We start from the raw sequence: 15,126 nt of genomic DNA on the forward strand, positions 1-15,126 counted from the left end.
ATTACATGTGTAAGGCCCATTATGTGGAGAGTCAGAGTGCAGAGCTGGTGTACTGGAGGGACTCAGTCCTCATGAGTGTATGTCACTCAAATGTCAGTTGCTGGGCCAAAGTTTCAGCAGTCTGGATACATGTCCTTGGCATGCAAATGTTCGTCACTTCTTTTTATGTTTATTTCATCCACTACCCATTCAACTTGGAGTTTAGTCTGACACAGCTACCACTGCATGTTTATATTCAAGTAATTCATTCATAGTATCTTTAAACCATAGGTCCTCTGCTGTACCACTTTGAAAATTTGGCAAATGAGCTTTCCATAGAATTGAGCTATGAAGATATAAAAAATGTTGTTCTGCAGTATGGATTCCAGGTAGAGGTAAGGACGGAATGAAGTATTGCCAAAGTTTAACTTCCAAAGCACTTAAACAGGAGCAGTAATAATATGGTAGTTATAGGCTTTACCTCTTAACCTCTGTGTTCTCATCCATAAAGTGAAAATAACAACACTCAGTTAGCTTTTAGAGTTATAAGGGTTTGGGATAATGTATATTTGGAAAACTATAATCCCTGGTGTAATCTCCTTTTAATAAATAGTAGTTGAACATTATCACAATATTGGCTTGTGTAGACTGATAAATACCAAGTAGTCTAGGGCCTGGCGGAGCAGAGAGGAGTATAAGGGGTGTAAGAGGAATATCTTTCACTATATGTACCTTTGCACTGTTCAGTCTCTCTCGTACACTATTATAAAGTTCTCTGATACTTTGTGTTTTAGTTGTATTTATTTACAAGCATTCCATTCATTTTTAAAATAACAGATTTGTTCTTAAAATTAAAGAGAACAATATATTATAGTAGTTTCGAGTTAAGTTCTAGAGTTAGACTGCATTGCTGTGAATCCCAGTTTTACCACTTACAGCAGTGTGACCTTTAGCAAATTGTTCTTTGTAAGGTGGGATTACTAATAGTGTCAGCCTTAGGGGGTACTTGGATGTAATAAATGAATTAATACACAGAATATGTTTAAAGCAGCACCTGTGCTCAGTATTTGTTAGAGTTATCATCATGGTCATCATCATTATTAAGGTTATTATTTGCATTGCAGGTGGAAAAAGAATCTGTCTTGTCAACATATACTGTGAATGATCTCTCCATGATGAAATACTACTATGAATGTGTCTTATTTGTGGTCCGTAAACCACAATAACAGTCTGAAGTGATATCACCAGGAAAAAAGTTAAGTAAGAGCAAATGCTGAAATAAACAACTCAAAATCAGCTTCACAATGACAGGACACAACCTCAAATCAGTGGTGCCTTCTTATTCCTAACAAAATTTAGAAATAGTGTCTATTTTCTTAATATGTCTATTGCTTTTTCAGAAATATACTATGCCATGCATATTTGTACTACCCAAGTAGAAATGGAGAACATGTCTTAAAGTGTACTTTTTCCTTGAGGCCCAGAATTGTCTTTCAGTAGGAAAAACGCTATCTCCAGTGTCTTCATGAAGCTGTCCATTGCAAGTATGCCATATTAATGACTAATAGTATTGATGTCCATAATAGTCTTTTTTGTTTCGTATTATGCATTGCACATGTTATTTTTAGAAGAGTCTAAGGATCTTCTCTCATATGCAACATCTGGACTTGGGACTTCTATTCCTAAGCAATCTATACATAAAATGTGTCCATTCTTCTATCATTCAAATTATTTGATTTTATTTTTTCTAGCTCAACTGAACTTAGAGAAGCATAAACATTTCATTTTTATGAAATGCTAAATTTAATAGGCTCACAGAACAGTAAGATGCATTCATTTGAGAAATTAGTAAGTCTTTCGGCCACACTAAACTGAACACTTTCTGAATGCACTCGTCATGAATCACTCAAATGTATGAGATCTCAACATTCTAAGTGAGACACAGAAGCCTTTATTAAAAGTACTGCTAGTAAACTGGAGAAATAAGAATAGAATCTGCCCATTTTAAATGTAAGATTTCGAACTATAAGTGAACAGTTTGTCAGATGTTTACAATAATGTCTTTAGATTATCTGGATGACAAAAGCAAGCACTTTTTTTTATTAAAACGGTTCTATACTAGTAAAAACTGTCATGATGGTATTACTGTGGGGAAATTTTGAGTATGAAATTCAGGGACAAATTACTGCCCATGGTCTTATGTCTTCAATATTGTAAGCAGCAGCTATTGTTGTACTTTCAGATAATACCAATAATTTTTCCTGATAGCTGGAGCTAAAACAGTATATGCTGCTTTAACTTTCTACCTCTATCAGATCTTTATTGAGGGAGTTTTTCCTTTGTATTTTGGGTGTGTGTGTGTATGTGCGACTCTGTTTCTAGTGGTTTGGAAAGTAGAGATGACTAATGTTTTAACCTTTTCTTGGAGAAAAGGAAGTATTCTCGTTGAGTATTTTCACAGATGATTCTGATGGCATTAAATGGCCTCTGTGGCAATTTGGATTAAGTAGACTTAATCTCAAAAATGTGCTGGTAGGATAATGTCATTTAATGGAAAATTTGTACTTTAGACCTTTATTGTCAGTTAGGTTGGAGTCACTATGTGATTTGACATCTTACTAGTAGGACTTTTCTGCATACAGTAAGGGAGTTTTGTGGCCTTTATTCCCATTCTGCAGTGAAGGATTCTATGAAGTTAATTTGACTTTCTAAATCATGGATGCCTGTAAACTGAATTTTTTCTTAAAAAATGACTTCTCCTTTTGTGTCCCTCAATACTTGGCAGATGTTCATCAGTGGGAATTACCATTACCTACCACATGAATAAACTTGAAGTTAATTGCAAGAGAAAAAAAACCCAAATTACTATTTTTTAGAAATAACAGAGACTTAAAAGGAGGCTAAGTATTTTAGAAAATCAATTGAAAGGAAAGGTTTGCATGTTGTGTTTGAGTAATTTAGACAGGCTTTTCATTCACTGAGTAGTACTCACTTTTCTACAGTGCATATCAAAACGTATGATCTTGTTTTTCTTATAGAGGCAAAAATTGGTTGAACCTGTTGGGTTGACTTTGTTACTTAAAATTTTCCCTATCAGGCTTTATTCTTTAATAAATATTAAATAATAATATTTTGTTACTTATATTTCTAAGTTATAGCTTATATTTTAGTTAATTCTGAAATAAGTTATTTCTTTTTATTTCTCCCTCATATCATAAATAATGTTTTCCAGATGTTCTGCACAACTTGCATCACTTTTTCATTTATAGCTTAGCAATTAATATAGTCTGAACTTGAAAATTGTGGTATCAATAAAAGTATCACTGGAGGATTTAATTTTGTATTCTCTTACGTGTAGTCCTAGCTACTAGTGTGTAAGCCTTTAAGTTTTTAATTTTCTTAAATTAGCTCTATACACAGATGTTCTCATTCACTTTCATAAAGCAGGAGGATAGGTCATTGTGCTTGCCTTTTTTTTCCCAGAATCTGAAGAGGTGCAGGTTAGGGCATGTTAATCAAGTGAGCAAAATGGGTGGGTTATGTAACGTATAAAGAAAATTATGAAGTTTGGGAACTATAAAATGTATTTATATGTAATTCTCATTATAAAAGTTACCACAAATACTATTGGAAGCTTCATGTCTGCATGAAATTTCCTATATTTTTAATGTGTATGATGGACTTAATTTTTCTTGAATATTAAATCTTCCAATTGCTTTGAAACAGTATTTGCTTGGTTGTTTCATCTAAATTAGACATGGGAATTTTAACTAATTGATCACATGTATTTTTGAATCCTTGGGTTATCCCATTCTTAAATGCTTCTATAAAGTCAATGATAAGAGTATAGTTAACCCTTGAACAACATGGTTTGCACTGCACAGGTCCATTTATATATGAATTCTTTTCGTAAATGCTGTACGGTACTGTAAATGTATTTTTCTCAGGATTTTCTTAACATTTCCTAAGGCTTTATTTTTTTATGTTTTTTTCTCTTTTTTTTTTTATTAAAGTATTATGGATATACATTCTTATGAAGGTTTCACAAGAAAAACAGTTTGGTTGCTACGTTCACCCACATGATCGAGTCCCCCCCACACCCCACTGCAATCACTGTCCATCAGTATAGTAAGATGCCACAGAATCACTACTTGTCTTCTTTGTGCTACACTGTCTTCTCCGTGACCCCACACACACCATGTGAACTAATCATAATACCCCTCAATCCCCTTCTCTCTTCTTCCCCACCTGCCCTTCCCTATTCCTCCTTCCTCACCCCTCCCCTTTGGTAACCGCTAGTCCCTTCTTGGAGTCTGTGAGTCTGCTGCTCTTTTGTTCCTTCAGTTTTGCTTCGTTGTTACACTCCACAAATGAGGAAAATCATTTGGTATTTGTCTTTCTCTGCTTAAGGCTTTATTTTAAGAATACAATATATATAATACACACAGCATACAAATACATTTTAATCACCTGTTTATGTTATTGGTAAGGCTTCCAGTCAACAGTAGGCCATTAGCAATTAAGATTTTGAGAAGTCAAAAGTTCCGTGTGGATTTTCGACTGTACAGGGGCATCGGTGCCCCTTGCCCCTGCATTCTTCAAGGGTCTGCTGAACTTGCTTTGAGTATACTAGGCTGTATACTATTTAATCCTGATCTTTGGTTTTGTTAAGTAATAGGGAAAGAACTATAAAGGAAACCAGCAGAAGAGAGTTCCAGTACCAGCCATTAGTAGGACAAGCACTGCACTAGGCCCTTGGATACTTGGGCTTGTTTTCCTAAACTGTCGTTTGTGATTGCAGACAAGGTGCTTGGAGTTTGTTCTCTCATCTGTAAGAGAAGATTGGTACCAACTTGTATCAAAGGGTTTTTATGAGGTCATATGAATATGTGAAATAGTATATGTGAATAGGTGAAAGCACCCGGTAGACAATTAAATGTAAAAAGAAAAAGATGAAGATTGGTAACAGGACGTTAGTTCTAATAATGTTGTGATGACCTTTTGAAAAAAGTTTCAGTGGAATCCTAGGTAAAAAGGGCAAGATGATAGATATATATGTAGATTCTTGAGTATTAAACTTTGGTGGGAATGATAAAGATAATGGGAGGGAAGAAGCAAAATTTACTGGTTACAAACATGCTAGTACATGCCTTTTACATATGTTTATTCCTCATTCGTTATTTAGAAGGGGAATTATTTAGTCAATGTATTTTTCAGTCAATGGCATTTTCAGTCAAGTTTCCTTTCAGACAGACTTACCAATTTACATGCCGTCAACAATGTCTGAGAATAACTATCCATTCTCTGGCCAATACTGGATATTGCTAAGCTGTTCGTTTTTGTCAATATACAGGAAAAAAGGTATTTAGTTTTAATATTCATTTATTTAACTGTAGGAAGATGAGCATTTGGTTTAATGACCAAAGAGGGGTATCTTTAACCTGCCAGTCTCTTTCCTGGCAGCCCAGACAGGCCATTGGCAACAACCCAAATGATTGTACAAATGCAGCAAGGTTCATATAAGGGAAATCAGCGAGCATCACGAGGGCTGTGAGTGCTGTACTGCGAGGAGTGGCACAGCTGCTTCTGGTTTCCCACAGCTGTGCTGAGACTGAACAGTGGCAGCAGCCCACTGGATCCCCTTAGGTTTCAGCTCAGCCAACCAGTGATTCAGGCCCTGGGGTTCAGGAAATGTCTGAGTCAGGAGCCCCAGTGAGCCAGGCACTTTAGGCAGTAAAGTGGGGCACAAAGTTTACACCAAAAAGAATAGCGGCTACTTTTTCATAGCACCTAGAGCCAGGCCAGCTACACTCTTGAATGTGCAATTTCCATTTGCCTTGCAAGGCTTGTGGGGCCCTAAAACCTGATGACTCATCAAGGCTGTTGACCCACTCCCAAACTGGGATGTCAAACCAAAGAATTGAGGCCTCCAACGAGTCATGCATTTGGTCTCAAAAGCTTAGTAGCAGATGAATAGCTGCCTTCTTCTGTGCAAAGGTGTATTTAGTGACTGTGCCCGGCAATTGAAGCTATGGCCATGGCCTGATTGTGCAGCCATTAAATCTTTGGAGCTGCGGTTTCTCTTTCTCCCCCTGGAATTCTATATTGTTTCTGGCTGGACCACCCAGGAGGGGACAGTGCAGTAGTCCTTAAATGTGACACAGTCGAAGGGGAAGTTCAGGCATATAATACATCGATTCCATTATACATATGTTGAATTGGTCCAAAGGGCCTTGGTGATAGGTTACTTTTGGTGTCTGGCCCCTGGTCAACCTCCTGATTTTTCAGGTCTTAACATAGGTTACAAAAGATTTACCTGACAGGCTCACAGGACAAAGCTGCCTTCTCCATACCAGACCCGGTGCACAGCCAGTGCATTACTATCTCTAAAGGGAGCTGCTGTCAGTGACCCAGGTCTCCCACCAGCCATGCTCTTAGGCAGAGCTGCAGCCCCAGCTCAGTGCCTCCTTTTGGCATCTCTTACCAGGGGCTATCACAGTGGCTTTCCGCAGGTGCCTCTACTGAGACCTCTTACGAGGGGAAAATGGGCGGAAACTTAAAACATACTTTGTGCCTCAGTACTTTAAGCACTCCTAGCCCTTCCTCCTCTTCCCCACCCCTTGTCTACACCTGCAGGAGCCTATTTGGAGTGCCCTTGGCCATGAAACCCCGGGCAGGTCTGTGTGGATCCACCTGACCTTTGACTGGTGTACTGTTCCAAGGGGAAAACAGAACAGGGAGGAATCTGTGCTTTGTTTAGCCTCTTACAGTGTCACAGTTAAGTGATTGGAGGCCTGATCATTCATTTCATTTTGGCTCATTTTAATTGGCTGTTCTAATACTTGGCAGCTCAGCTCTCTCTGGCTCAGATGAGCTTTTAAATGATTTCAACTTCCCTTACCCACTCCATGCCCTGTTCAAATTCTTAATTGAATTCAAGTGTCTTTTTCCACTATGGAATCACAAACCAAGAATTTCAATACATGAACTGGGGGCCGTCGCACAGCTACTAGGAGACCAAGTTACCCCAGCAGGAAGCACAGGGTGGTGGGGGAGGCTAGTCCTAGGGGACAGTGGGAACATGGTCACAGGAGGAGATCTGATTTTTTCATTTATGTATGGGCTCCAGGGTTGATTCCCGAGCACAGCTCCTGCTTCCTCCCCCATGTGCTTCCAGCATCCAGTGAGCACCCAGCCTCCAGGGCTCCTTCCTCTCTGCCCACACCCATGCCACTGTGCTCTGGCCTGTAAGTCTTCCAGCCTTGCCCACCCTGGCACCCAGAACCCCCGCCTCTTACCAGCCATGGTGGCCTGTGGTAGGAACCAGGGCTTCATACTGAGACAAGGCTTTCACTTCACTCATAATTCAATCAAAAGAACTTACGTTTTCAGGCCACCCGAAGCTCTATATGGAGTTACAAAGCCCTGATTGCTGATAGTAAGATTTCTTTCTCTACTTGTCCCACTTTCTTTTTTCCTCTTTCCATGCCACCTTCTGGATTATTTTCTTGATTTCATCTCTATTATTGGCTTATTATTTACAACTCTTTATCCAAAAACAGGTCTTAATGGTTTCCCTAGGGTTTACATCTGTAACTTGTCAGTCTACCTTCTAAGTATTATATGACTTTTGGGAACTCCTTTGCCTTAGCAGCCATAGCCCTACTGCCGTTTGGCTGGGGCCGCAGAGCTTACTGCTCTAGTGCCAGGATAACATCCTTTTTCTCCTGCCCAAACGAGGGAGCAAAGATCAAGGTACCATTTGGGTGACTTATTCCCATCCTTTCTCCAGCTGCTCAGCATCACGGATAGGATGTAGGGGATTCACTACTACTTCCCTGCACAGTTACCATTGGGCAGGAGCATTTGCTGTTGGGTTCTAGGGTGTCCTATATTCCTGAACTGGCCTTCAGGGCCTGTCCTTCCTAACCTGTAAAGCCATGTCTGTCAGCATCCTAGACTTGTCAACAAAACTGTTCAGTGTTCAGTTTGGGACTTGATTTTATTCTACTTACAAGTAAATAAGTTAGGCTATTACAGTTTTGTGGATGCTGCCAGAAGACATTAAAATTACACAGTAGGGTTCCTGTGTGCCCTTCACCCACCTTCCCTCCCAGTAACATTTCATGTATCTGTAATACAGTACTCAAAACCATGAAATTGACATAGGTATTACTATTGGTAATACACTGGTGTTAATAAACTATAGACTTTATTTGGGGTTTACCAGTTTATGCATGCACTCTTTTTAAAAAATCCTTTTATACTATCTTCTTTATATTTAAAGTGTGTTTCTTATTGACAGTATATACCTGGGTCTGACTTTTTTAGTGAGTCTGATGCCTATCTTTTATTTGGGTGTTTAAACCATTTACATTTGTAAAGCACTTACTGATATGGTTGAATTTAAATCTACCATTTTGCTATTTTCTACTTGTCCCGCTTTCTTTTTTCCTCTTTCCATGCTGCCTTCTGAACTCTTTTCTTGATTTTGTCTCTATTATTGGCTTATTATTTACAACTCTTATCCAAAAACAGGTTTCAGTGGTTTCCCTAGGGTTTACATATTTAATTTGTCTGCCTTCTAAGTATTATAATCACTTCCTGTAGTGAAGAACTATACAGTATACTTCTAATTCTTCTCCATCATTCATGCTATTGTCATACATTTTGCTTTTTATGTAATAAACCTCAGAACACATTGTTAGTATTTTTGCTTTACACAGACTTCTTTTAAAGCAATAAAAATAACAAAAATGTACTTTGCATTATCTTCATTTTTGTTCTGGTGTGTCATGCTTTATAAATTCTTTGATATTCCTCCCTTTGGTGCAGCCTTGCTCCCCCTACTCTTGAAGTGTAGTCTGTAGAAACTCTGTTTTAATGAACAGACTGAGGTGGAAACTGATTTCTAAGGCTTGGTAATTAAGGATCTTGCAGCTTCCTTTTTTCTCTCAGACCACCTGCATAAGGGGTAGCCAGATGACGTGACATGAGGACATTCAAATAGCCATATGGAGAGTCGTCCATGGTGAAGTGAATCCTCCAGCCCCATTCAAGCCTTCAGATGCCAAGAAGCCCCAGCCAACTTGACTAGAAGCCTAAATCACCCAGCTAAACTGATGTTGAATTCCTGACCCATACTGAGAAAATGTTTTAAGCCATTGAGTTTAGGGTAATTTGTTATAAAGCACTCTTCATTTCTTTTTATGTATCCAACATTCCATCTGGTTTCATACTTGCACCAGGAGAACTTTCTTTAACATTTCCTGTATCAGGTGGTCTGGCAATGAATTCTCTTAGTTTCTGTTTGTTTGAAGAAGTCTTTATTTCACCTTTATTTTTTAAAGATTTTTTGAGTACAGAATTCTGGGTTGACTTCTAAAGATGTCACTCCATTGTTTTGATGAGTACTCTGCTGTAATTCCTATTTTTGTCTCTGAATATTTCTTTTTTCCTCTGGCTGTTTTTAGTATTTCCTTTTAATTAGAAGTAATGTGATTATGATGCATTTTAGGTGTGTGTGGTGTTTGATTTTTGGAATTTACCCTGTTGAATCTGTGATTGATGTTACTATTTCTGAAAAATTCTTTGGTTTTATCTTTTCAAATATGTCTTCTGTATTCTTTTCCATTTGGGACTTCTATTACATGTACATTAGATTGCTTTTATTGTCCTTGATGCTGTGTTCTGGTGGTTTTTGTTTTGTTTTGTTTTCTTTTCCCTTTTTGTTTCAGACTGAGTAATTTCTTTTCACTTATCTTCAAGTTATTTGAATCTTTTCTCACCTGTGTCCTTTCTAAAATGAACCTGTTGAAGAATTTTCATATCTGATATCATGCTTTTTATTTCTGGCATTTCCATTTTTTCATATTTTTTTCATATTTTCATATCAGCTGAAACTCACTGTCAATACATGTTGTCCACCTTTTCCACTATATCCTTTAAAATATTATAGGAACTTTAATTGCTCACTGATAATCCTAGTATCTGGAATTACTTCTGAGTCTAGTTCTGTTGACTGTTTCTTCTCTCAACAAGTTTTACCCCCCCCTACTGCTTTTTTTCCTGGGTATATAATATTGAATTCCATTTCCTGTGTAGAAAAAAACAAGCTGAAATAAACAGTATTTAAGCATGGATATAAATACATGCCTGGTAGGCTGGTTGAGTCAAGCTTGCAAGTTGAGTTGGGTTTGTGTTTTATTATTGACAGTGCATCATCAAGGCTTCAAATTCTGCTAGCAGTGAGCTATTGGTACCTGGTGCTTACAGGACAGAATGGCAGTGTCTTTGCTCGCTCTCCAGCCATCTCTGCATACCATTGCCAAAGGGGAGGTAATGCCGTGTGTTCCTACCACTCCCCCAGGGGCAGACAACTGCTCCTTGTTCATCTGTTTAGGTTTATGGCAGGGAGAGTGGGAGTTCTCTGCTGGCTCAGTCCAGCCATAGTCTGAGGCAGGCATTATACACCTGGGCCTCATAAGGGATCTTTCACAGCATTCTTATCCTCCTCTCAATGTGTTTATGATTGGTCTTCAGGAGGAATTTCCTGCTCCTCCAGCAGTAGTATCAGTGGAGAACACTAGCCAAATTAATTTCTGCTCCTCTCCCTAAAATGAAGATTTTTGCTTCTACTTTTCCTCCAAGGATCTTGGCCATTGTGCTGGGGTTGGGAGGGCGTGGATAAAGTGAAGGTTACTATGGCCAGGATTTTCACCCGCCCTGGTTGGCTAGCTCACTACACACGTGTGGGCAATACATTGTGATTGACTCTATATAAAGAGCCCCAGCCAGTGCTCTGGACAATATGGTGGAATGGTTGCAGGACTGCAAGGCTGTAGGAGAGCAGAGATGAGACTGGAGTGGTGGCAGCATCGAAGACAGAGACTGAGACAGCTGCAGGGGCAGAGGCCCAGAGGCAGGGACCGGCTTGCTGCATGCAGACTCACTCTGAGTGGACAGGATTCTAGTGACTGACCTGCCACCATGGGAATAAAGTTGGCTATAAACCATTTCACCCCAAGAATGTTCCATTGTCATTCCTTGGTCTCACTGAATCCATAGTGAACTTGCCAGGGGCTGAAACCCACTGGCAAGACAGAGGGTTTCCCACCTGTCCCTTTAAGGCAGAGGGGGTTTGCTTCAACCCTTCCCCCACAAGCAATGTCTGTCCCTGGGAGAATGTTTACTTATGGCTTTTGCTTATAGCTGAGAATGGCTCAGGGAAACAGGTGGGCTTGTATGCCTATCCTTCCACACCACACCCCCGGCCCCCACCTGCAGAGCTCTACTGTATATCCTTGCCTCCTGGTGGCCTGCCTGATCCCCCGTGTTTCTTGTGAGCACCCACTGGAAGACCATGAGAAGAAAATCATAAGTACAAACGTCTCTTATGTCTGAGACTCCCAGCTACTCGAGACAGATACTAAACCACAATTGCCAAGAAGGTAAACATTTTTACAGATTTCTTCTTAGCAGCTTATAAAACAGCCACTTCTGTGTTGCGCCAAACGTGAAGTCATGTGTCCTATCTCCTTAGGGAGGCCCGTCCCTCTTAAGAATTCAGTTTACTTAATTGTTTTGCAACATAAGTTCTGATAGGCTCAAGTCCACCTGCTCAGGGGTGAGGTTTATCTGTTAAATTGGCACTAACACCTGCCACAGAGTTTGTAAGGGTTAAATGAGATATGTAAAAGTTCTTGCAAATGCCTAGTTGCTAAAACATTTTAAACCACTTCCCCACCCTAAGCCATTGTTGAGGCTTCATTGTCAGTCTGACAGAGGCAGGGTTAAAGAGAAGCAGAAAGTTTTCTCAGTGTGCACCCCTTCTTTACCAAGACAACACTAAAAAATTTTCTCTTGTTGCTTTGTTGTTACTAATAATAAGTTCTGGCCACTATCCATAAGAAGCATTGGGGAAAGATATTATACAAAATTATAAGATAGGTAGAAAATCCTATTGGGTCAATATAAAAGTGCACTGATGGGATTTGGGGGTGGGAGTGAAGGGTTGCAAGATTTAGCTTTACATGAAGTGGTATAATGTTAACTTTTAGTAGATTGTGTGAAGTTAAATACGTACATTGCAATCCTGAGGTACATTGCAATCCTGAGAGCAACCACTGAAAATTAATGCAAAGAGGTACAGCTGAAATGTTAATAGATTAAATTACAATCAAAGTCAAAACAATATTCAAATGAACCCAAAAGTAGAGTCAAAAGAGAGAACAAATAGTAAAACAGACCTAAATCCAGACCTATCAATAATTATCAAATGATAAAGTACTGCCCATTCCAGTTAAAATACAGAAATTGTCAGAATGTCAGAAAAGCAAGATCCAACTATATATGTTGTCTCCAGGAAGCACATTAAATATAAAGCTACAGAGTAAAAGTAAATGGACAGGAAAAAGATACACTATGAAAATGGTAAGCATAAAAGGGCTGGAATGGCTGTATTAATATCAAATTAAGAGCTTCAAAACAAAGAGCATTACCAGAGATAAAGGTGGCTATGTCATAAATCAAAGAGTTATGAAGACACAATCACAGTATCTGTGTGCCTAATAACAGAACTTCAAAATACATAAACACTGATGGAATTAAAGGGAGAAATAGAAAAATCTACCACCATAGCTGGATATTTTAACAACCTGTTCTGGGCAATGAACAGAACAATTAGACAAAAAAAAAATCAGTAAAAAAACATAGAATCTGAAAAACACTATCAATCACCTTGACCTAAATGACATATAAAGCACTATGCTCAATACCTGCAGAATGTATTCTTTTCAAGGGCATATGGTACAGGCACCATGATAATTCATATGTTGGGTCATAAAATAAACCTCAATAAATTTAATAGGATTTAAATTACACAAAGTATCAATTAAATGAGAATGGAATTAACTAGAAGTCAATAAGAAAAAGATACCTAGGAAAACCTTAGATATGTAGAAAATTAACACACTTAATCCATAAGTCAAGAAAGAAACCAGGGAAATGAGAATGTGTTTCAGAACTGAAAGATAATGAAAATACAACATATCAAAATTTTGCTGTAGCTGAAGTGCTACAGAGAAATTTATAGCTTTAAGAGTTTAATTAGAAAAGAAGAAAGTCTAAAATCAATGACTTAGGTTTTATCAAAAGAACATGGAGAAAGAAAAGTAAAGTAAACCCAAACTAAGTAGAAATCAATGAAAATAGAGAAACTAAGGAAATATTGTGCCAACAAGTTTGACAACTTGAGTGAAATGGACAAATAGCTTGAAGTGAGTCCTCTACTATTTACAACTTAGTAAACTTAATTTCAAGTTCCACTTCAAGAGCTTTTTAAAGACAGATCAGGGGTAGCAACAAGAACTCGGAAAATGCCAAGGGAAAAAAAATGGTATCTGTGTGTGGGGGAATACCACTTGCAAAAATTATAAAGTGCTTAGGAATAAACCTAACAAAAGATACATAAGCTCCTTAGAGTGAAAATTACAAAACTTTATTGAAAGACGTTAAAATAAAGACCTAAATAACTTGAGAGCTATAAAACATTCCTGAATAGGAAGCGGGCTCCATCTTGTAAAGATGACAATTGTCCCCAAACTGATCTATAGTTTCAATGCAATTGTTCTCAAAATTCCAAAAGGACAACATAATGTTACAAGATGATTCTATATGGAAGAGCAAAGACAGAACCAAGACACTTCTGAGGAACAAAATGCACGGTATTCGTTTGCTGACATCAAAGACTTATTACAAAGCTATAGTAAATAAGACACTGCTGAACTGGCCCAAGATTAAAAAACAGATCAACCTAATAGCTCTTGAGGCTGCGTGTATTTATGAAAATTCCACTTACAACAAAACAGGTACTGCACAGCAGTGAGAAAAGGTCAATTTTTCAAAATACAGTGTTGAGAAAACTAGTTATTCCACATGGAGAAGAAAAACTTGTCTTTATTCACACCACATATACACACAAATCAAGTCCACATGGATGAAAGATTTAAATGTGGAAGCCAAAATATAAAACTATAAAACATCTAGAACTTGGGAAAGGAGCAGATTCCTTAAACAGGACATCATATGTGCAAAACGGGAAAGAAAACATTCATAAACTTGACTAAGTTAAAGATACCACAGAGAGTGAAAATACAAGACACAAACTGGGAGAAGATACTTACAACATTTACAACACCTATTATCCACAAGAAAACCGCTTTCTGGAATGAGAAAAAGAACTTCCAAACCAGCAAGAAAAAAATCAACCAATTCACTTTTTAAAAAGGGCAAAAGATTTAACAGTCCTTTTACAAAGGCTGGAGATCCGAGCTGGGCCAGAGACTAGGATCAGGCAGGTGGTCTTGAAGCAGTTTGTTGCAAAAGGCCCTACACTTTAAAAAAACAAAAGAAAAAGCATAAACTATAAACAAGGAAAAGACTGGTAACTTAAGCTACATTTAGGTTGAAAACTTGTTCAACAGAAGATGTCATGAAGACTAAAGAGCCAGGATTACTGCTCCAGGAATGGGCCATAACATATAAAAAGATGTCCAACTTCTTTGGGGAAATACAGACTAAAGCCACAGTGAGATACCATTTCCCACTGCTCAGGTCAGACCACACTCAAGTTTATTGGTTGAGAATGTGGCAAAGGGCATCTCTCATACACTGCTAGGAGGGTAAAGTGGTAAAAAGCACTTTGTAAAACTCTGGCATTACCTAGTCCAGGTGAAGATAAATATACTCTACAACTCAGTAATTCCACTTTGTGTAGACATTCTTACCCATGTGCCTTAGAAATCATGAATAAGTATGTTCACAGCATACTACTTATAAATGCAAAAATCTCAAAAAACTAAAATGTCTATCAGCAACGGAGTGGATTCATATGATGGAACAGTATATTCAATAATGAAATACCATTACATGCATAAAAAAAAACACAAGGAAAATAAACGATCCAGTTTTTTAAATGGGCAAAATATTCAAACATTTTACCTAAAAATATTAAAGCAAATAAGCACTTGAAAGATACTCAATATCATTAGTCATTAGAGAAATGCAAATAAAAATGAAAACTATGAGATACATGAGAATTTATTGAGAAAGACTAAAATTAAAGTCTGACTGTAACAAGTGTTGGAG

At 38.1% G+C, this 15,126-nt stretch overlaps 1 protein-coding gene across 1 annotated transcript in view; it reads left to right on the forward strand.

The window, feature by feature from the left end:
* Positions 1–3,702, forward strand: part of CARNMT1 (carnosine N-methyltransferase 1) — a 37,165-nt gene extending 33,463 nt beyond the window's left edge. Inside the window, exons 7-8 of the mRNA XM_036893436.2 lie at positions 271–374; positions 1,104–3,702. Of these exons, the coding sequence (XP_036749331.2) occupies positions 271–374; positions 1,104–1,205 (206 nt within the window). The 3' untranslated portion in view covers positions 1,206–3,702. The remainder of the gene's footprint in view (positions 1–270; positions 375–1,103) is intronic.
* Positions 3,703–15,126: the final 11,424 nt, after the last annotated feature.

The sequence above is a fragment of the Manis pentadactyla genome, chromosome 3 (assembly GCF_030020395.1).
Source record: "Manis pentadactyla isolate mManPen7 chromosome 3, mManPen7.hap1, whole genome shotgun sequence".
Lineage (NCBI taxonomy): Eukaryota > Metazoa > Chordata > Mammalia > Pholidota > Manidae > Manis > Manis pentadactyla.